At 56.1% G+C, this 22,000-nt stretch overlaps 1 protein-coding gene across 6 annotated transcripts in view; it reads left to right on the top strand.

Annotated features, from left to right (window-relative positions):
* The window catches only part of MAST3 (microtubule associated serine/threonine kinase 3), a 117,528-nt gene extending 95,528 nt beyond the window's left edge, over positions 1–22,000 (top strand). For 4 of the 6 annotated variants that reach the window (XM_074978171.1, XM_074978167.1, XM_074978165.1 and 1 more), the window contains 21 exons: positions 792–867; positions 1,964–2,173; positions 2,275–2,376; positions 3,189–3,321; positions 4,277–4,344; positions 4,878–4,966; positions 5,632–5,840; positions 6,801–6,939; positions 7,821–7,953; positions 8,152–8,317; positions 9,625–9,726; positions 10,686–10,808; positions 11,960–12,069; positions 12,752–12,906; positions 13,345–13,577; positions 14,340–14,540; positions 14,988–15,214; positions 15,405–15,527; positions 17,346–17,482; positions 18,225–18,406; positions 19,088–22,000. In XM_074978171.1, the coding sequence (XP_074834272.1) occupies positions 792–867; positions 1,964–2,173; positions 2,275–2,376; positions 3,189–3,321; positions 4,277–4,344; positions 4,878–4,966; positions 5,632–5,840; positions 6,801–6,939; positions 7,821–7,953; positions 8,152–8,317; positions 9,625–9,726; positions 10,686–10,808; positions 11,960–12,069; positions 12,752–12,906; positions 13,345–13,577; positions 14,340–14,540; positions 14,988–15,214; positions 15,405–15,527; positions 17,346–17,482; positions 18,225–18,406; positions 19,088–20,274 (4,105 nt within the window). In that variant the 3' untranslated portion in view covers positions 20,275–22,000. The remainder of the gene's footprint in view (positions 1–791; positions 868–1,963; positions 2,174–2,274; positions 2,377–3,188; positions 3,322–4,276; positions 4,345–4,877; positions 4,967–5,631; positions 5,841–6,800; positions 6,940–7,820; positions 7,954–8,151; positions 8,318–9,624; positions 9,727–10,685; positions 10,809–11,959; positions 12,070–12,751; positions 12,907–13,344; positions 13,578–14,339; positions 14,541–14,987; positions 15,215–15,404; positions 15,528–17,345; positions 17,483–18,224; positions 18,407–19,087) is intronic. The other 2 variants (XM_074978169.1, XM_074978166.1) reach the window with 1 other exon arrangement.

The raw sequence follows: 22,000 nt of genomic DNA, 5'->3' as shown, positions 1-22,000 counted from the left end.
GTGTGGCCAGGGGAGACAGAAGGTCCACTGAGTTCTTTTGTGGGCCAAAGAGAGAGACAATTCACGCGACAATCTCTGTGTGCCCTGCAAAACTAAAAACAAGCGTTTCACTGCCAGCAGTGAACAGGCAGTGATGGCCACAGACAAGGAACCCTGGGCATGTGTCACACTGCTGGCCTGCTTACCGTTGGCTGTGGTATAGACATTTTCTTCCCAGTGGCATTCCACTTTGCTTCTGTAATGCTGGCATGAGCGTGGTGACTGGGGCAGGGATATAACCTGAGGCGGGGAGAAGCCCTTTCTTCCAAGAAATGGAAATGTCTGGGTTATTCTCTTAGCTCCAGAGACCTAGATTGGGAACTTCATTGGGTGATCGGTGCCATGAGTTTGGAGAGAGTTACTCAGCTCAGACAGCTGCCAGGCAGTGTCCTCTGCTTGCCCCTCTCCCCACCCGGAGAGACCTGTATGTAGAGTGATGGCTAGGGGTGCTGGCTGGGAACGGGGGGGATGTTCCATGTGCCAGGAATGAGGAGCAGTTCCAGAGGGGGGCTTCAGGGCAGTGAGGGCTGTGCCCCGTCGGTGGGAGGGCAGAGTGGCATGGGAGCTGCAGGAAGCATGGGGGTGCATTGGGCAGCTGTTTGGGGATGGGGGGTCACTGGGGAGTGCTGAGTGCACTTTAATGGCTCGTGAAACATGGCAGCTGCATAGAAAACCAGCTGGGAGGAGCCTCCGAAGGCACAAAGCCATCCCCACTGGGTCTTCTGAAGACAAATGCTTTTCTTTCCCATCAGTCCTGGACGCACAGGTGGAATGTTCGATAATGAGATTGTTATGATGAATCACGTCTACAAGGAACGGTTCCCGAAGGTAACTAACTGCCTGGCATTTGGAGAGCTGCTTCCAGCACAGCATGTCTTGGGCTTGTCAGCAGTTTAGTCTCCAGCAAAATCATTTCTGTTCTCTGTCCGGGGATGCGTAGTGTGTGCTACGGGGATGGCGCAAGAGAGGGATGGTAGCTCACTGGTGGGGGGAGCAGGAGATACGTGATGTCAGTGAAGAGCTCTGTGTTGCTGCAGCAACGTGAAACCACCCCAGCAGCCATGTCTGGAGATGGCTGCTGGCTTAAAACAATAACCGTGTGAGCATGTGCCGACTGGGCTGAGATTTCCCAATGTGCAGCGATAGCAGGGACTTACAGCCTCATCTAGGACAGGGAGATGGACTATCACAAACATAGGGATGTTCCTGTTCTGGCTGCTTGTGCGGCTGCCTGGCCTGGGGTGCCGTGACCCAGCTCCAAGGCACGCGCAGGGAGAACACTCTTCCCAGCACGTCCCTCGTGTACCGATCAGAACAGTTATTTCGCACAGCGCTGGCGTGCTGAGGTCGTACAGCCCAGTGCATGGCAGCCTGGCTCCAGGCTCGTGTGCTGCATTGCCTGTCCCAGTAACTCAGCGTTAACATCGCTTTCTGCAGCAGGCTTTCCCGTTCCATCAGCCCCGGGGAGATGGTAACCGAAGCAGCAGCAAGCCCCTGTTTCCATCCTTCCTGTGGTTCAACGTGTTTTATGTAGAGCTGAGGGAGGGGGAAGAGCTGGTAGCTGTCCAGTGCCAGAGCCTGTGGAAGGACCCTCATGCCGAGAGGCCTGGCCTGGAGCTCAGTGTTTGGATCACAAGGGTGTGCTCAGCAATCTTCTCGGAGTGCTTCTGGGTATTAACAATGGACCCAGGCCTGGGTGTGTGCTGGGACATTCAGCCAATGGGGAGCTGCCCCCGTACAAACCTCGGTGCAAGAGCCTCTGCTGGTGTAAAGTGCCCTGGCTCCAGCTGAGGACGCTGTCCCGAGTGTAAAGGCGCTGCATGCGTGCAGGGCACGTGCAGGAGTGTGCGCTAGATCAGCTGGGCTGCTGGCTAACTCCTGCAGATAGAGTCACTGCAGTCATCTGCTTTGCTCTGCCCTGCAGGCCACAGCACAGATGGAGGAGCGGCTGCAGGGGACCATTACCAGCTGCTCGCCCAGCAGCACGCTGCCCCTGGCTGATGGCGTTCTGGGCTTCATCCACCATCAGATCATCGAGCTGGCTCGCGACTGCCTGGCCAAGTCCCAGCAAGCCCTCATCACTTCGCGCTACTTCATGGAGCTGCAGGAGAAACTGGAGAAGCTGCTCCGTGACGTGAGGGTTTGGGTGTTCTCACAATCCCGCCTGCTCCCAGCTGGGTCCCGCCCTCGACACGGGCTGTTTGGTGACCTGGGCATCTGTCATCTCCTCTGCAGGCCCAGGAGCGTTCAGAGAGCGAGGAAGTGAGGTTCATTGACCAGCTGGTTAGGAAACTGCTGCTAATCATATCCCGGCCTGCCCGCCTCCTGGAGTGCTTGGTAAGGAGCCGTGTGTGCTGCCTGCATGGGCGAAGGGAGCCCCGCGTTACTCTGCGAGTCGGTCAGAAAGACTCACTTCCAGTAGAACAGCTTGCTCCACGCTCGTGCACCCAACAGCTGATCAGCAGTGCAGTTCCCCTGTCACCTGCGCAGCAGCTTCGTAGCCATAATGCAAGTGTAAGCGCATGCGCTGGCCTGGGAAGCGGGAGTCGTGCTCAGCGCTAGGGAACGTGGTTGGACGAGAGAAAGAAGACGCAGACAGTCAGACGTTTAGGCCCAGGTGTTAAAGACCACAGGGTGGTACTGGGCTCCCTTGTGAGGTAGGAATGTCTCGCCTGCTTGGCTTGTCCATCTCTGGCGCTGGCTGGTTACACTTAGTTTCCTTCATTTGCCTTGGAAACTTAGTTATCCAGGGTACGTTTCCAACCCTCTCTCAGGAGCGCTAGCCTGAGAGCCACGGCAGGGCCTGTGGCAGCTGGAAGGAGCACCGCTGGGTGCCAGCTCAGCCCCTAAATTCTGGGAGCTGGGCATGTGGCGTGTGTTTACACGGATTTTTCAGCCAGGAGAGATTACACTGGAAACACAGACACACACCTAAGCTCGGGGAGCTCCAGTTCTCCCACAGAGTGCTGCTGCCTGCGTAGCAGCTGGTAGCTCTGGAGCTAAAGGGAACCCTCTCGGTGCAGTTCATGGTCTTGCTCTGGTTCTCTTTGAGAATACGTGCACAGCTGTGAGCTGTGGTGCGGGAGGTGCTGTTATCTAGGGACACAGGCAGAACGTGCATCTTGACTGCACTTATTCTTCTTGGCCAGGAGTTTGATCCTGAGGAATTTTATCATCTGCTGGAAGCTGCGGAAGGACATGCTAAGATAGGCCAAGGAATAAAAACGGATATCCCACGGTACATCATCAGCCAGCTGGGGCTTGCCAAGGACCCTCTGGAGGGTAGGGATGTTTTACAGCTCTGGGACTGACTCTGACTGACTGGATGGCGGGGGTTGGGAACGGGAGAGGGACCCTCCACAAGTGGCTGCTGGTAGTCAGCCAGATTCTGCACGCGTTGGAGGTCTCTGCTACTGCCAGGCGAGGAGCCGCCCTCATCCCAGAGTCACCGCCTCGGGTAACGCTAGGCATTCACCATTTATGGAAAATAATCAGGAGGGTTTTTTTTACTTTGCAATTATAGTGTTGGGAGCCACAAAGAAGTCCTTGAAGAGCTGCATGTGGCTCCGGAGCCGCAGGTTGCAGACCCCTGGTGTGGGGTATGGATGGTGACTCTTACGGCATTAGTTTTGTTAGTGATGCAGCGGCCTCAGAGAGGATGCCCATGAGCCAGGCTGCACACTGCCTGGAAACAGGCTTGCTTGTGGCGGTTTGGTGCTTCCAGTGCTGGGAGGAACTGAGCATGTGCATGCGGCGGGTGGATGAGAGGCTGAAGTCACTCAAGCCCTTGACAAGGGCAGAGGCTCAACATGGTCAAAGTTTTCTGTCTGTTCTTTCCTCAGCCCAGTGCTGATCCCACGTAAGTAGCAGCCTGGCGGTTGCCTTCCACTGAGCAGCTGGAAGGTTGGCTGCAGGGGGATGGTGCGTGCAGCAAACGCAGCCAGTGCAGGGGGAACAGGCCAGGGAAAGCTGCTCTGCATCTTGCGGTGAAGTTGGTCCCTGTGCAGGTTGTTCACTGAAGGTGGCACCTGCTAATCTGATAGGAGCTGGGGTAGCAGCACCGAGCCTGGGTCTGGAAATGGTCAATTTCCCCACTAAGAAGCCCCCACTTCTCTGGAAGGGAGCAGTGTGCAGAGCTCAGCAGAGCTTGAGTCTGGCCCAGCTCCATTGCAGTTCCTCCCTGCGCACTGGGCAGGCTGTTGAATTCCTGACACTAGGTCTTTCCGTCTGTCTGCAGAAATGGTTCGGCTGGATCATTTTGATAGTGGGATCGCTGTGGCCCCTGAAAACGACGACTCCCAGGAGGTAAAGCCGTCCAAGCGTTCCTGTCTCCCAGCCAGCTTCTCCAACGCTTAGCAAATTAACTCTCAGCATCCTGCGTGCAGATGGCCTCCTGGCAGTGCCTTCTTCCCGGGGAGCTCCGGGTTTGAATGGCCCGTCTGTAGCTGTGTGACGTGTCTGTTGGGCACCTCTGTTCCTATACTTGGACCTGCGGGTGGGCACCCAGACACGCAGGATCTGAGCTCGAGGCAGCTTTGATTTGGCAGTGCACAGTTTGCAAAGGGCAGTTGATTTCTAGTGTGATGGCTTCCAAGAATGCTGAGCACCAGTATCATCTGTGGAGCATAGGTCTGGCTTTGCTGTTAGTGGCTGGACAAGCCCCTGGTAACAGGAAAGCATTCCTTGGTGTGACGGGCACTGCAAAGGTAGGGAGGGAGGGTGGGTGGGCAGGAGCCTTTCCCAGGGCTAGACAGTTGTGCAGGGGCGGTGTGCGCTGTGTTTACAGTCACAGTGCCAGGGCCTGCTGAGAGTCCAACGCCCCGGTCTGTGTGTCTCAGCAGAGCCGGGCCTCAGCTGCCACCTCTCGGAGAAAACCCTGTGAGAGTGACTTTGAGACCATCAAACTGATCAGCAACGGGGCCTATGGGTAAGTGGGAGAGAGGCGTCTGCATCCGTGCAGGGTGTTCAGCAGCTCGCAGGCTGGGCCTGCGCTGCGTAAGCCGCTCGTGACGGCAGACTCTGGCTCCTTTTTGCCAATGATCCCAGCGAGACCCAACCACCTGGGTGGAGATCTGGGTCTGAGTCAGCCCAACTCCCCTGGACAGAAGGCACCATGGTGATGAGCACAGAGAGGGACCTGGAAGGCCTCTCTCCCTGTGGTGTCCTTGGTACTTTAACTCGACTCCACGGCGTGTGTTGTTACAGCTATTGCACACGAATCCTGCTGGTGAGCACCAGCTGCCGTGTCTGACCAGGCCACCTGCCTTGCCCCCGGGTCATAAATCAGGCCAGTGCTCCATCAGACCAGCCGGCTGGCAGCCTGCTTGGAAATGCCCCTTGTAACTGGCCTGCCTGGCACCTTTGCACGTGGGCTGCAGTGCTTGGCTCATTAGCGGCTACCCTCCAGAAACCCCGTGGCAGAGAACCTGCTCTGGGGTTTCTGCTTTACAAGAGTTTTGAAGTGACCAGTCTGGCTGCTCTGCCTGACACACTTGGCAGTAGCTCCTGGAGCCTTGTGCGCTCCTTAGCAAGTCCTGTGGTTGTGCAGCTGGGCGGGTGGGCGGCCGCTGTCACTGCTTTCTCCCCTTCCAGGGCTGTGTATCTGGTGAGGCACAGGGAGACCAGGCAGCGCTTTGCTATAAAGAAAATTAACAAGCAAAACCTCATTCTGCGGAACCAGATCCAGCAGGTGTTTGTGGAGAGAGACATCCTCACCTTTGCCGAGAACCCCTTTGTGGTCAGCATGTTCTGCTCCTTTGAAACCAGAAGGCACCTGTGCATGGTGATGGAATACGTGGAAGGTGAGAGCCAGACTGGTCAGCCCAAAGCTCAGCAGTGGCTTTGCACCACCATTGTTCATAACCCGCCCTCCCAGAGTAGGAAAATGGTGGCCCCCCAAGTGAAGGCTGCAGCCTGAGAATCCCAGTAGCTCTGATGGCCACCAGGCCTCTTGGTGCTGAATGCGTGGTGTCACGCTGCCCTCTGCTCCCGATCCCTGTCCTGTTCCTGCAGCAGTAGAGAATCCTCCTTCCTACACCGAGCAGAGACTCAAAAACCATCCACTGCCTGTTGAGAGAGGAGCTTGGTATGTGCACGTGCTCCTTAGTGCAGGCCTGTCTGCCTCAGTTTCCCTTTCTGTCAAATAAGGCGGTTGATGCCTCCTCTCAGGGGTGCTGTGAGAATTGTGTGTGTGCAGGGCGAAGCGGTGGTGGTTGGAATACGGTACATTAAAAAGAACCCCCTGCTTTAATCTAGTCTTCATGATTTAATGTCTCTGGTGTGTTCCATCTGAGACACTCTCCTGTCCAGCTGCATCCAGGTGTGTAATACACACGCATTTACCAGCTAGCCAGTATTCCTGAGCTGCAGAACACCTCCCCTGTGCCAGGGTGGCTCTGACATTTCTCCATCATAAGCCTGCTGTTCTCAGTCTGTACCAGTGCAGCACCTCAAAAATCGGCGAGCTGAGTGCTGCCTGGAGCAGAGCAGCCGGGGCTGGCAGTGGGTAGCCACGCAGGGTCAGGAAGGAAGGCTTTTCTGCTGTATGCAATTGGCCAGGTATACTTTCCCTCTCAATAGCATCAGCTTGCAGCTGTTCTGAGGCAGTGCACAGGATCTGATGGCTCAGCGGTTGGGTTCGGTGTAGGGACCCCTATATTCTGGTGAAGAAAAGGTGACTTGAAATACTGCACGATGTTCTTCGCCCCATCCTGCACGCTGCAGCTGCCTGTGGCTCATGGAGCACGTGTGTGTTGCTGTAGGTGGGGACTGTGCCACGTTACTGAAGAACATGGGTCCTCTGCCCGTGGACATGGCCCGGATGTACTTTGCAGAGACAGTTCTCGCTCTCGAGTATCTCCACAACTACGGGATTGTGCACAGGGACCTGAAGCCTGACAAGTAAGGACAGGAGGGAGGCTCGGGGTGGTAGGAGCCCAGCAAGAGGCGGTCTGGTTCTGAAGTGGGGAAGTGGGTGGAGTTCCTTCTGTGTCCCTTTTCCCTGTTGGGAGGGGTGGGATCACTGAACCAGAAGCAGCTCCCAAGTCAAGACCATGGCCTGCCAGGTGGCAGCCAGCCTGTTCACTGTAATTCGCGGTGCAGGGCCCTGAGTCAGGAGGGGAGCAATGTTGCAAAGAAAAGCCAGCATCATTCTGGGATGTATTAACAGGAGTTTTGTAAGCAAGACACCAGCAGCAATTCTTCCACTCCGCTCTGCGCTGGCTAGGCCTCGGGTGAAGTGCTGTGGCCGGTGCTGGGCCCCACATTTCAGGAAAGATGTGTACAGATTGGAGAGGGTCCAGAGAACAGCAGCAATGATTAAAGGTCTAGAAAACGTGACCTATGAGGGAAGACTGAAAGAATTGAGTTTTAGTGTGGAAAAGAAAAGCCCAAGAGGGGACGTAACAGTTTTCAGGTATTTAGAAGGTTGTTACAAGGAGGAGGGAGAAAAAATATTCTCCCTAATGCCTGAGGATAGGACAAGAAGCAGTGAGCTTACATTTCAGCAGGGGCACATTAGAATGAGCATTAGGAAACACTCCTTACCTGTTAAACGCTGGAATACATTTCCTAGGGAGGTTCTGGAATCTCCATCATTTGAAATTTTTAAGAGCAGGTCAGACAAACACCTGTCAGGAGTAGTCTAGGGTGTTTGGTCCGTAGGACTGGATTTGATGACCGCTCAAGGACCCTTCTAGTTCTGCGAGTCTGCCCTCTGCTCCATAACAGCCTCTGCTTGGGACTGAGCGGGTGAGACTGTGTGTACATCTTCTCTCCGGCAGTTTGTTAATCACGTCCATGGGCCACATCAAGCTGACGGACTTTGGCCTGTCAAAGATTGGGCTGATGAACATGACTACCAACTTGTACGAGGGGCACATTGAGAAGGACACTCGGGAGTTCATGGACAAGCAGGTACATCCCGGCTGTGAGATCTAACGGGCTGAGCCATTGGCTCAAACCATCTCTCTTGGTCCCTGTGGGAGGGTGGGCACGCGGCACTCGCATCGCCTCGGCTCAGGAGGCCAACCTAGCTGTGCGCATGCCGCAGGAGTCCCTGGGCTGCTGGAGAGAGCAGAGGTTCCGGTATCACCAGCCCCTCTCTGAATGCAGGTGTGCGGCACTCCCGAGTACATCGCACCCGAGGTGATCCTAATACAAGGCTATGGGAAGCCTGTCGACTGGTGGGCCATGGGCATCATCCTGTACGAGTTCCTGGTGGGCTGCGTCCCCTTCTTTGGGGACACCCCAGAAGAGCTGTTTGGGCAGGTGATCAGCGGTAGGTCAGCAGCAGCGGTCAGTAGCGCCTGCCCACCCTCTCGCCTTGCTTCCGGGAGCTGCCTGGGCATTCCCCACCCATCTCTGACAAGGTCGGGCCATTGGATTCCGGGTCTCTTGACACACGGGCTCTGCTCTGTAGTCTGTGTTTGGCCCCAGAGCACAGCTCCTCTGAGCGTTGGTAAGGATGAGATCTGGCCCCACCATAGCCTCTTCCACACAAGGCCCTCGCAAGGCTTTACACATCCTTACCGATGAACATTTGCTTCAGGGATGTGGGAGCCTGTCTCCCAGCTGTGGCTGGGTGTTAGCAGGTTAGAGTGCACAGCTGGGTCTCCGGTGGCAGGCACTGGGCCAGGGGCTTAGTCTCTTGAACTGATTCCCTGGCCCCAACGAGTTTGGGAACTATGAAACTCCTTTTGATTCCCAGCCAAGGGGGAAGGACGGATGGGGTGTTCCCCACCCTGGCCAGAGTGAAGAAAGGAGAATGCCTGGCCTAACCGTGCCCTGCACGGGAATTCTCTGCTTTAGCATGGGGAGCCCTCGAACGAGGGCTGGGCCACAGGGACGTTTCCTCACGTGATTCAGAGCTATGTGTTCTTATGGTGTCGGTGAGCCATGTCTGGTTGGGGCTGTGCTTCCTTCCAGGCTTTGGGGGCAGTGTTGCTCCCTGGGCTGTCGTCATACAACTGTCGTTTTACCGTTCTCTTCTGATTGCTGCTTCGTTTTTTCTTTAATGACGACTCTTCTGACTAGGTTCTTGGATGTCACCCAGGTATCACAGCATCTCTGCTTGATGATTAGTGCATTGCTGAGATGCTAGAGATGTAGGTTGGGCATAGGCACCCTGGCGTTCCCAGAGTTCGATGACCAGCACGTGCTGTGTGGTTACTCTAGCCGTTTTCTTGTGCAGAAATAAGGTCCCTAGCAAAGGTAGTTTGCTATAAGGCCCCAACTCCTAATGATCTTCCTTCAGCTCGCTCCTAACTCCGACCCATGTGGAACACTCCCAGAGGCCATCAGGGCAGGAGGCTGGGGTCAGAGGAGCATTTTGTGTGAAAAAACCTATCGTGAGTCTATACAGCTGCCTGTCACCTCCTATCCCAGTCACCCGGGGGTGCCCCACTGCACGGAGTCCCAGAGCCCAAGCTATGGGGCCAGGAGGGAGGGCAAATCACCTGGGCATGGTCAGTTACAAGTCTCGGGTTGGTATGTGTCTGATCCGCTTTGTGCCCTGGCCGTTGTGATGCAAACGGCCTTTCGCTCTCCAGGGAAGAGGTCACCCATGATTCCCCCATTCTATTTCAGATGAAATTATGTGGCCTGATGGTGAGGAAGCTCTTCCTGCCGATGCTCAAGACCTGATCACCAGGTTGCTGAGGCACTGCCCGCTGGAACGCTTGGGCACCGGTAGGCACATACTGTCCCCTCCTTGACAGCTCTCAGCCCCCGCAGGGCGCAGGGTGTGGTGAGCAGGGAGACAGGTGGAGTGGTCCAGGCTGATCTGCATTTGTCTGTTCAGCTGATGTCTGCCTCGCCTCACCTTGAGACGTGTCCTTAAGCAACGAGAGCCATGCCCAGGATGCTTAGAAGAGCTCGTCTTTAGCATCTGGCTTCCGGGCGTCGCTCTCGTGTGGCGTGGCCCATCTTAACCTTGTCCAGAGCTTTTCTCTACACTGGAGTCTGCAGGGGTAGGAACACTGCCCTCCTCTCCGATGTCCGTGCCCCTCGGGAGTCTGGGCAGTGCTGCCTGCACGATGGCACCCTGTGTGGATGGGATTAAAGCCTCCTGCCCCTGAGGCCACCTACCACTGGAAAACTTGAGCAGTTCTGAATACCCCTGACTCTAGTGCCTGTTGGAACGTTAGCGTCCCCATCCTGAAGCGTTCTCCTCCTCCTCCTGGTTCCTGCCTGGTATTCACGTGCCTTCCCTTTCTCCTTCCCCGCTTCTGCCAGTGCCAGTTGGGTGCTCCCCCTCTGCTCTGTGCCACCGCGTTTCCCAGCCGTAGTGTCCTGCTGTGTCATTGCCTTGCTAATGGAAAACTCCAGCAATTACACGGACACCAGGCCAGCTCCCCTCTCTGTTCCTGCCACATGGCTCGGTTCCCAGGATGCTCTCTGGATTTCTCCTGGGGGTGTAACTGAGAGGCGAATCTGTCCCGTTGTCAGATGTGCTGGGGAGGCCCAGGCCAGGTTTCATCTTGTGAACCGTGCTGGTTGGGGTTGGCTTTGGGATCCGAAGTCCAGGCTGATTCCATTCTACCTGAGCCGCCTGTGCTGGAGGTTTCCTCAGTGCGTGCGCCTACTGGGCTGTGGGCAGCTCTGGGACCTGGCCCACTCTCACCTGCGCGTTTCTGTGCTGATACCAGGTGGTGCCCAGGAGGTGAAGCAGCATTCCTTCTTCCACAGCCTGGACTGGACTGGGCTGCTGCGGCAGAAGGCTGAATTCATTCCCCAGCTGGAAGCTGAGGACGATACCAGTTACTTTGACAGTAAGGCCAGTTCTTGCTCCCATCTCTCTGTGACTCTGTGGTCCCAGAAGTAAGGCCGGGGTAGCTAACTGAGAAGTGCACTATGACCAAATCTCTGACTGCAACATCACTGTAGAAATGATGATAAAATCCCAGGGGTGAGGTTCTGCTGGTCGATCCTCAGGTGACCGAGCCTCTCAGTGCACCAGCTCTTTCAGTTTGCTCGGCTGTACTCCTGGCTGATGGGTCCCCCCACTCAACAGCCTCCTCAGTGGGAAAAACTTGCCCATCAGGCTGAGTGCAGAGCGAGGTATATATGCGATTTTGCACACAGACACTGGGGCTGCAGATGAGACTGAAAAAGGGGAACAGGCCAATGATGCCACTGGCTAACCAGCAGAGGGGCTTTCTGGGTGCACAGGGGTTTGCTCCCCTCAGCTGCCTTTGGAGGGGGAAAAGAAGCATCTGTGCATTCCTGCTGGGAAGCCTCAGCAATTGTGTATAGAGAGGAAAGCAGCTGCTGTTCTGCCCTGCGTGCCAGGTGGCATTGCTTCCTTGGGCTCCCACGTAGTTGGCAAAAACGTGGCACATCGAGGTGAAGCCAGAGATAAATGTGCGCAAGGCCGAGTGCACCGTGGCCGGAGGCTCACCAGGGGGTTGTGAGATGCATGGTTAATGCCCCCACTCCTGCACGGCTGTGGCACGGGTGAGCTAATTAGAGACTTGGTGTCTTTAAAGCATATTCTGCTGTGTGCTAACGAGCATGTGACTTGCGGGATGTGATTGGACCCATGGTCCATCTAGTCCAGGATTCTATGTGGCAGAGGTGAGAACCAGGCACTTCACAGGAAGCTGCAGGAAATTGAATCCCCAGGTTCTAGAGCCTGGCATAAGCCCTCAACCATCAGCATTAATGTTCATTCCAAAATTCCCAGCACTGGCAACAGAAAATAACTTTAACTTCTGTCCCAGGGCTTCCAGGAATTCAAATCTTGCCCCCCTGGCATTCTAAGCCAGAGCCCTACCCCTGTGACACTTGGCCACCTGGTCCCCAGTGACGGTGGTGGTATCCCTGTGTCAGTCTGTTTCTGTGGGGAGGGGCCCTGGCAGAGCGTGCAGCTCCCTGGAGGAGTGACCCGCCCTCCTGCTGCAGTGTCACGTCTCGCTTTCAGCTCGCTCCGAGCGTTACCGTCACTTGGGCTCCGAGGACGAGGAGACGAATGACGAGGAATTGTCTGTGGAAATCGGCCAGTTCTCATCGTGCTCTCACCGCTTCAGTAAGGTACTTGCAGTGCCCCTGGGCACCCAGTGGACCTGGAGAGAAAGGTGTCTCTAACCACACACACGCAGGTATGGGCCACGGCCTCCAGCTGTCACTCTCTGCCAGGGCGCAGGTTGTACCCATGACCCAAGAGAGGCTTTCTGCGCTCGTGGGCCAGGGAAGGCCCAGCAAGGTGGCTTACCTGCAGCAGGAGTACTCTGCAGGGAATGCTCTGGGAAGGCTGCTGCCGATTCCCGAGGTGCGCTCTTCCTTCTGAGCGAGCACTGAGCCAGCCCCCAGCTCGCTGCTAAGGGGGCTGCTCTTCGAGAGAGCTCGTGTCTGGATCCTGACCCTTCTGCGACGAGTATCCCGGGGCGCCAGACCCCAGGGCTGGAGAAATAACCCTGGAGTGGTCACCAGTGTGCCAGGTGGCTGACAGCTCTGTAGAATTCTCCTGGGTCTCTTTGTTCTCTCTGCCCTGAAGTGCTTTGTGCAGTTGCTGTAAGAAGCTGCCGCTTGGCCTTGGAGGTGGTTGCGTTTCATTGGTGGGTGGGTGATTCCCATAGGCCCACAGTGGTCATTGTCTCTGCTCTGGTAATTCAAGTGACCGTGGTGCTGGGCCAGACATGAAAGCGCAAAGCATTGCAGGGTCCTGGCTGAGCGGTACCCTCTGCTGGCCTCTAACATGTGGCCTGTCCTGCAGGTCTACAGCAGCTCTGAGTTCCTGGCAGCTCACTCCAACTTGAGCTGCTCAGCCTCCGCGCACAGCCAGAGCGAGGAGAAAGAGGACAGGGCCGAGCGGTGGGACAGGAGCTCAGGAGATGATGAGAAGAGCCGGCTCTCGGGCACAGAGACCAGGTGAGCAGGCAGGACTGGCTGAATTACCACTGCCAGATCTCCCTCCATGGAGCGAGGCTCTTGTGCCTGTAGAGACCCAACGGCAGCAGAGACGAGAGGAGCGTTGGACTCTCTCACATGCTGTTGTGACTTGACAGCTCGTCTGACCCTGAGCGCTGCCTGAGCTCTGCGTTGCCCACAGCAGTCCCCTGATGGGGGCGGCGGGGGGGCGGTCCCCTTGCTGTGAGGGCAGCAGGAGGCCCAGCAGGGGAGAGTCCTGCTCCTTGCAAGCGGGGCTGGAACCCTGATGAGACGGTGGAGTGCCCGGACCGAGGTGTTGGCTGCCAGCCGCCCTGTTAGCCTGACTGTGGGGAAGTGGCCCTGAGGGGCTGTGTCAGTGGGGTGAAGGGTCTGTCCCCAGTGCCTGTCACTCTTAGGCCATCTCTCTCCTGTGAAAAGGCTTCGGTCCTGGACATCCTGCAGCTCGACAGCCTATTCCTCCCGGCATGAGCGAAGCCGCAGCCCAGCCGCCCTCACCAGCACCTACAGCCTGGAGACCATGCCAAAGTTTGCTTTCTCCTCCGAAGATGAGAGCCCCTGCCCAGGCCCCGTGAAGGCTGAAAGGCCCAAGTTTGTGCTGGGGGAGCCTGAAGCAGGGGCAGGGGGAGCAGCAAAATCCTCAGTGTTGTCAGGTATGTGAGCAGTGGATAGCAAAGCTGGGGATCAAGGGCCCCTACAGGCATTGCCTAGTGCTGAGTGTTTGACCAGCCTCCTGCTGGGGAGGCAGCCTGTGCGTGCTGTGCAGGCTGTTAGCTGGCAGCCCCCAGGAGATGCTAGCTCCAGGGTTGCCCTTACCTCCTGAGGTTCCAAGAGAGGAGCGACGCCCTGTGTTTGGGTCCCAGTGGCCCAGCAGGCAGACTCTGTCTTGGTGGATACACTTGGAGCTCTCCAGGGCAGGTGTTTGATGCCTGGATGAGCCTGCACCGTGCAGAGCACTGGGTGTCCCAGCTTGCATGGCATGGCGGCAGGTGGCTCGTTGCATGCCTCGGGGGACGACGATGCACCGACGTGCTAATGCATCTTTCCTCCATCCCTTGGGGAGGGATGGGGTGGTAGCATGTGTTGTCCCTGGGGTACCAAGCGGGCTACGACCACACAGCATCTGTACCCCAGAAGAGGCGCTGAGAGGCTGGGGAGGGTTACTGGGGAGATGGCCATGTGTGGGGATAAGCCCTGGGGCTAGGGCAGCTGTGGTGGGTATGCACCTAGCAGCAGCGTGGAGGAGGACATCTGTAGGAGGGATGAGAGTGGGGACAGGAGCTCGTAGACTTGATCCTGGTCCAGCGAATGACTCGGGACCCTCCCCAGCTGGCCAGCAGCAGAATGGCACTGCAGTGGCATCGCCCCCCCGAGAAGCACCAGTTTGCTGACCCCCTTCCTCCCTGTTTGTCCAGCTGATATTGTCAGTCTGAGCCGCATCCGGCTGCGGAGCAACAGCACTGGCACCAAGAACTCCACCCCAAGAGCCCTGGAGCCTGGGCTGGGCCGCAGGCTGGGAAGCCCCAAGAGGACGCCAGAGAGGCAGAGAGCGTCTCCGGGGAGCAGAGTGCCGAAGTCGGCCTCTGTCTCAGCCCTGTCCCTGATCATCACCTCAGGTCCGTGGGCAGCAGCGAGTGACTCGGCTGCACGGGGTTAGCTGCGTGGGGCAGGTTTCAGACGGGATTATCTCCACCATTCGCTGCTGCCCTCCCCACAACGGCAGCCCCTTCGTCATCCGTCTGCGCCTTAGCCCCCAGGGGAAGTGATTCCCAAGGAGGCCTCCCATGCGGTCCCTGCTCAGTTACTTCCTCCTGGGTTCCTTTGCACCCCTCAGCAGTAGGCCCGTGCCGGGGACTGCTCTCACTGGGTGCTGGCCAGTCTGGCCTCTGCCTGGGACACAGAGCGCAGGGTTCTGGGCTGCTCTGGGGGGTGGACAGATGCGCTCCTCACACAGGCGACAAGGGCTCTGCGTGGGACTGCCAGCAGCGTGTGGCGGGGAGGACTGACTCCTGTGGCTCAGAGCACTGGGGACCCAGGGTGACATGGGAGCTGTCTGTTTGCAGATGACTGCAGCAGTGGAGCCCCGATGAGCCCCATCTCTCCGCGCTCCCTCTCTTCCAACCCATCCTCTCGCGACTCCTCCCCAAGCCGGGATTCCTCCCTCAGCATCGCCAGCCTGCGTCCGCCCATCATCATCCACAGCTCGGGGAAGAAGTACGGCTTCACCCTACGCGCCATCCGCGTGTACATGGGGGACAGCGACGTGTACACTGTGCACCACATGGTGTGGGTAAGTGCTGGGGGAATCCTGCGTGTAAAGGGAGCACTGAGCTCTGCAGCCCTAGCCACAGCCCTGTAGTGCGACTAGAGCTCTCTCCAGAGGCGAGAGAGGTGGCACCAGCTGGCCATGAAGCCCGAAGCACTGTGCGACTAATCCAGAGACTCTGCCTCAGTAACCCTTCTTGGTTCTTCCCTTCCAGAGTGTGGAAGATGGGAGCCCTGCCCAGGAAGCTGGGCTGAGAGCTGGCGATCTCATCACACATGTGAACGGAGAGTCAGTGCTGGGGTTGGTTCACATGGATGTTGTGGAGCTGCTGCTGAAGGTAAGCTGCCTGCTGTGGTTGTAAACACGGCTCCCTCTGCTTTGTTCTGTCTGCCCGTGCGCTCCCCTCCCCGCCCCTGGAGCGTGATGGCTTTGAGCAGCAAACGTTGTTTAATTCATGTGAAATGGAGAGAGGGCTCCACAGGTCAGCAGGAGTCCGAGGGCGGCTCCCTGTCTCCGCGTGGCTGTGCCCTCTGATAGCACGGCTCTGCCTTGCATGCTGTGTTTGCTCCACTGGCGCAGGGGATCAGCAGAGCTGGAAGGTCAGGGGTCGGCTGGTCCGTCTTCCTTCCCACCACCAAAGCCACCCAAAAGGAACCGCAAATCCAGTAGACCATCCTCTCCATGGGCGCAAGGGTTGGACCTGCCGGGAGGCTTTTCGGAGGTCCCGAATGGGAGGGGGTAGGGCTGGTGGTGGGGAGGGGAGGAACTGTCATGACTGCAGGGCTAGCTGCTGCGCTCTGGTCTGGCTTGGGACGTCGCCTGTCGCAGGCTGTAATTTCACCTCTTTTACTTCCCCTGGGTGGCCCATGCTTACCCAGCAGGTCTAGCTGAGCTCGGGCACCTGGGCTCTTCCCTTCCAGGGTGTGTGATCAGAGTGGCTTGCTGACCAAACAGCCTGTTGCTTCTATTAACTGTGGGAATGAAGCTTCTTCAGGAAAGAGGATTTTAATTCAACAATCTCCACGCGAACCTGTGGCTTGCCAGCCCTCTGGGGGGTCTGGTAGACAGGGCTAGCTCTGGGGTCTGGGATCGAGCTCCCCTGACCCTGTAAGTGCCCTCCTTTTGAGAGCCTGTCCCTTCAGAACTGCTGGAGTCAGTTTATTCTGTGTTCCTGCGCTTGGGCCGTTCAGACAAAACTGGGCCTGTAGGCCCAGCTGCAGCCAGTGGCCCTTAGCCACCCCCAAGTGATGTCCGAGAAGTGGCTTATCTTGAGCCCCTTTTTTCACTTCTCGCTTCTGTTTCTTTGCAGTCCCCTATCAGACTAGACCCGTGCGTGTGCACAGTAGTATCCCAGCGACCAGGTCAGCGCACAGTATCGATAGGGGATTGCAGAACACCTGGGAGGAGTTTGAGGGCCCCCTTTCCCTAGCAGCCATGCGGCAGGAATGCAGATGTGCGTGTGGATACGGGCAGCCCAAACCCTCTGTCTCTTGAGAGGCCGCTGTCAGAGGGAGGCTGGAACTGGTGTTCCCTGCAAGCTGGGCATTTGGGCTGCTGCCTAGGACTGATTCGGGGGCTGCCCAGCTGACTACCAGAGCACCCGCAGCCTGTGCCTGCTTGTGGGGCACGTCCACACATCTCACTGTCTGTAACCAAATGTATTCCGCCCACGAATGGAAGAAACTAAAGGGAGCAGTGGCTGGGACCTTTGAGCTCCCACAGACTGAGCCCCGAGGGGAAAGAGGCCCACTCCCGTACAGTCCTGTCTGCTCACTCAGAGATGAGATGAGATGAGCGAGCGGGTGTAGACAGTGGCCTTTGGACGTTGCGTTTTTAGTGAGGTTTGCGCCTCTCCCCAAAACGGTTAATTATGGGGCAGCTCAGGGCAATGGGGTAGTCACTAGGCTGTGCTGGAGACCCAAGCACCATTGAAACAGAAGGTTGCCCTGCTTGCTGATGCGTGCCAAGAGTCTTACAGACTGGGAGCCGAGACTACCTGTGTCCTGGCTCTGACTCCTGCTGGGGGCTGGTGGTCCCACTTGCGTATTTCAGATAAGGTGGTCGCTACGGGGATTCTGGTGGAGCCATCTGGCCTCAGAATCAGATGTAAACCAGCTCATGTCTCGCACATCACAACTTGCTTGGTGCATTTCAGAGTGGTAACAAGGTAGCGCTGAGAACCACAGCTCTGGAGAACACAACCATCAAAATCGGCCCTGCTCGGAAAACCAGCTCCAAGACCAGAATGGCCAGAAGGAGCAAGAAAAGCAGGAAAAAGGACAGTCAGGACCGGTGAGTACAGCTAGACGGAGATGCCCATTAGCTGGCCTCTCTGAGGAGCTCGTACAAGAAGCCGGCATGTGAGCCCTGACACATACTGGGGAGTTGTGAGTTCATTCACCTAGGATGAGGGAAGAAAATGTCTAAATGCTGCTTCCACCAGGGAGATGCTCCCCTACCTAGTGAATGCTACTTCTCGTTAGCCAAAGAGACCAGCACCAACTGTACCGGGTTTTGAGCCAGCATCCCCTGTGGGTGAGAAGGAAGGAGGGATGGGAATTTACTCACTCCTTGATGCCACAGTGCCTGGTAGTCGGGTGTTATAGCATGCCCTGGAGCACATAAGTTGATGTTTCAGTGAAACCAGCTGCAGCTGCCAAGGGCAAAGAATACAGGTTTTCCATTTGAAATGCTCGGGGTGCTAATGATTGCAGCAGCTGTTAGTAGTAAGGCTTCTCTTTGCGCTTGCTGGCAGGCGTGGCTCGTTGCAGCTTGCTACCAAGTATTTTTATAAGGTGTCTTTTGTCTGAAATGGTGATGCAGTAAATTCCTCTCCCCTTTATTCCGAGCCGAGCGTGCAGAACCCTGACATGTTCAGAGTTCTTGGCGGACAGCTCAGGCTGTAGTTGTCGTGCTCCCTAGACAGCAGGCTTGTGTTTTAATGCCCAGAGGTAATACAAAGGGGTTTTGTTCAGTTTGTTTCTAATGAGCCCTTCTTTGTAAACCTGCTCCCGGGGCTTTGTTCTTCTCGAAGGAGAAAGTGCCTTTTCAAAAAGATCTCCAAGCAAACGCCTGTCCTGCACACCAGCCGGAGCTTCTCTTCTGGCCTCCATCACTCCCTGTCATCGAGCGAGAGCCTGCCGGGGTCTCCTACACACAGTCTGTCACCGGGGCCTACAACACCCTGCCGCAGCCCTGCTCCAGACCTCCCACTAGGTAGGGTTAGTTCTGATCACTTTATGGCTTCCCCTCTTCGGCCTATAATTCATGAATGGCAGAGCCCAGCGTACGCTGGCTCGCCCTGTGCTCCACCCACGTGGCTGCATAGCGTGTGCCCTCCATGTTCCTGCTTTGGCTTGGGATGCGGCTGGGTCGCAAGGCTTCACTCAGGGGTTTGTGGGCGCTCTGCGCCTGCTCTTTGTCCGCTAACCTGTACTAATGGGTGTCTCAGCCATTCATGCCTTTATGGTGAACGTACTTTGTGCCAAAGAGCTTGTCTGTCCCAGCTCCTAACTTGCCTCTTGAAAGGCCTCCTGAGAAGTTGGAGGATCCTGGTGGCTTTTGGGAATAATCTTCCAGAATGAAGAAACACTCCCCTCCAAGTCCCAGGAAGAGCCGAGAGGAGCGGGGCAGTGTCTAAAGCAGAGGGTAGAGTGGCAGGAGGGACCTCTAGGGTAGCTGCAGTTGCAACTGGGTTCTTGTGCAGTGATGGGAAGCTGGGGCCCCCGTAACTTGCTCCTCAGAGTCAGGCAGCCAGGTTCCAAGCATCCAGGAAGTGGCTTGCTCCGGGAGACATCTCATTCATGCCCCCCATGTATGAGGCAGATTCTGGAAGTGCTGGTGCTGGCCAAGTTTTGATGTGCAGGGAATGTGAGCAGTGTTCTCTCTCTCTGGCAGATTCGGTCTCCCCACAGAGCACCTCCCCATCGTCAAGCACCCCCACCTCTCCTGCAGGGCACATCCGACCGAGCTCTCTCCACGGGCTAGTGCCAAAGCTGAGTGGCCAGCGTTACAAGGTGGGACGCCGCAAATCCACCAGCAGCATACCCCCGTCTCCCCTTGCGTGTGCCCCTTCCTCCGTCCCACAGCCGCCTTCTCCTCAGAGATCCCCATCGCCACTGCCGAGCTACACCAAAAACATTCCTTCCTTCCAGGGCAAGACTCTGTCTCCCCCCACCATTGTCAAGCAAGTGTCTCGGCCCAGGAGTGCCGAAGGCCCCAGGTCTCCTCTGCTGAAACGAGTCCAGTCTGCTGAGAAAATTGCCACCTACTTGGCAGAAAAGAAAACCATGGGCAGCCGAAAGCTCATGCTGGACATGCCTTCCGGGGACGGGTGGGGGGAGGTGGGGGGAGAGCGGGAGATTCCTGTCCAGGCTGGAGAGTTCTGCGTGGGGGCTTACCCAGGCACTGCCCGAATGAGAGACTGGTCCGGGGAAAGGCATGACCGTGACCAGGAGGTGGTTGTGATGAGGAGGCTAAACCTGTCAGAGCGCAGGGACTCCTTTAAGAAGCAAGAAGCTGTCCAAGAAGTGAGTTTTGATGAGCCAGAGCTGGTGCCAGTGAGTGAGGATGGCTCAAAAGTAGAGGCCAAACCAAAGCAGGAGCATGTGCCCCTGGGGAGATGTGCCCCTTATGCCGCTTCCTGGCTGGAGACCAGACCGAGTCCAGTGTTGGGTCGCTCTTCAGAACAGCTGCCTGCAGTGGTACCCCAGATAGCAGTTCACGGGTCAGAGAGCGATGAACAGGAGACTTGCGCTGCTGAGTGGGAATGCCAAGGGTCCTACCCTATCCAGGTGATGGCCAGGGTTTATACGGAACAGGCAGATGGAAGTACAGCAGGGGAATGCAAGAACATCTCCTCCCAGCCGAGTGTGAACAGAGAGCAGAAGGAGCTCTGTGTGGGGCAGGAGCCTTCACCAGTGTGTGAGTCACCCCACAGGACATGTTGTGATAAGGACCTGGTGGGCTCACTCCAACTGAGTACAGCCCCTCCCAGGCTGAAGGTGTTGGGGCACTCAGGAATGCAAGATCGTGAGTGCACTGAAAGGCACGATCAAGCTCATAAGAAAGTCCAGGGTGAGTAACAGCCGCATGCGTTCAGCGAAAGGGATGGCTACAGGTGAACAGTGACCAAGAGACAGGGCTCCTGCTCTGTCTGAATTTCACAGGCGATCAGCTTCCACACAAAGCACATGTGTGCTGGTGACCACTGCACCGCACAGCTGCTGAGACGCACTCGTCACACTACAGGCTACCTTTTGTGAGAGCTGATGCAGCTGAAATGCTTTTAACACTGAGGGCGCAATTGGATGAACTTACTTACAAAAGTTTTTTGTACTAACTGGAAAGATGTTCGTATTTTTGTAGTGCTAAGGAAGCTGTTTTGTGGTGATGGCGTTTCCTCCGCAGAATCTAAAGCATTGTAAATAGAAAGGATAAGACATGAATCCTTGTAACTAATTTATTACTTTTATAAGCTAAGAGGAGGCATCTGAGGTCATCTAAACTGACTTGTGATAGGGGAAGCATTCCTGCTGCTTTGTAAGTGCTTATAATCCCACCTCGGAAACGCATTACATGTGTTCTGTAATTTCTAAGAACTGCTAGTTTCGCCCTATTTGTTATTATCAGTTTCAGTTGGCAAGGCAGAAAGAAAACTGTTAAGAGACAAGCTTGTAAATACCATTTTCGGCAGGGATATGCACAGCAGGGTATTTCCTAGTGCATTGATCTTCGTACCGTTGTATTACTCTTCACAGAAGAGCTGGTCTTCTATGGAAGGGAAAAAGCAGTGACTTTCTAATGACAGGATTCCTGTTCTGGAGCAGACCAGTGGTTCCCCTAGTCCAACACCACACTATGCCCTGGCCTTGTGGTGTTGCCAGCAATGAACACGTGTTCCCCAGAGAGTCGTGTATACATCTGACGCCACCCTGTTAGTGCGTGCACTGAACCCTTGCCTTCCCGCTTCTTTGTCCGTGACACACTGACTCAGCCAATTTTAGGAAAACGACACACTGATAAAAGAGCACCACAGCCCCAGGCCGCTGTGTGCGTCTGCCAAGGTAGGATTGACTTTGTGAGTGAGAAATAATGTTTCAGTTCCCATTAGTTCTTCCCACACTAAGGTTGTCTTTCTTGGCTAAGTAAGCTTGGGTGATAGCAACACCAGAAGGTTCTGAGTATGTTGATAGCTCAGCCAGAAGGGTTTCTGCTCCCTTCTAGGTGCTAGTTTTGTTTCTCTTCCACAGAGCAAGAGAAACTGGTCATGTTGCTCATTTATGGTAGTGAGAGTCACCAGGCTGGCTCATCTGCGGTGATTTAATCATGTGAATCTTAGTTGCAAGAAATGGGCCTTGGGGAATTTCCTGGTGCTTGGGCCATATTGTTCATTGGCAGCTGAGGAAGTTGACAGATTTTTCACGTGAGATGCTGCTGGCAAGAGGAGATGCATCAAAGGGTCAGACTCATAAACTGTGTGATAGAGCAGTGGTGGGCAACGTGCTGATGGCATATGGCCCACTGGGGCTCCCCCTGCAGCCTGGCTGCTCCCCTCATGTGCATCTCATGCACTGTCAGTGGAGCCTCACACTTCCTACGTCCCTCTTCCATGCCAGCACTTCTGGAGTGCCACAAATCACCTGATTTATGCTCTATCCTCACTCCTCCTCTGCCTCCCAGAGCTGGAACGCAACGGATCGGGTGTTTGTGGCATTCCAGCTCTGGGAGGGAGTGGCAGGAGCAGGACGGAGCACAAATCAGGCAATTCTCATGCTCCAAAAGTGTTGGGAGGGCGAGGGAGAAGCGGTG

Source organism: Carettochelys insculpta, chromosome 27 (genome assembly GCF_033958435.1).
Source record: "Carettochelys insculpta isolate YL-2023 chromosome 27, ASM3395843v1, whole genome shotgun sequence".
Lineage (NCBI taxonomy): Eukaryota > Metazoa > Chordata > Testudines > Carettochelyidae > Carettochelys > Carettochelys insculpta.
The sequence above is the reverse complement of the archived record's forward strand: the minus strand, read 5'-3'. Positions and strand labels throughout refer to the sequence as shown.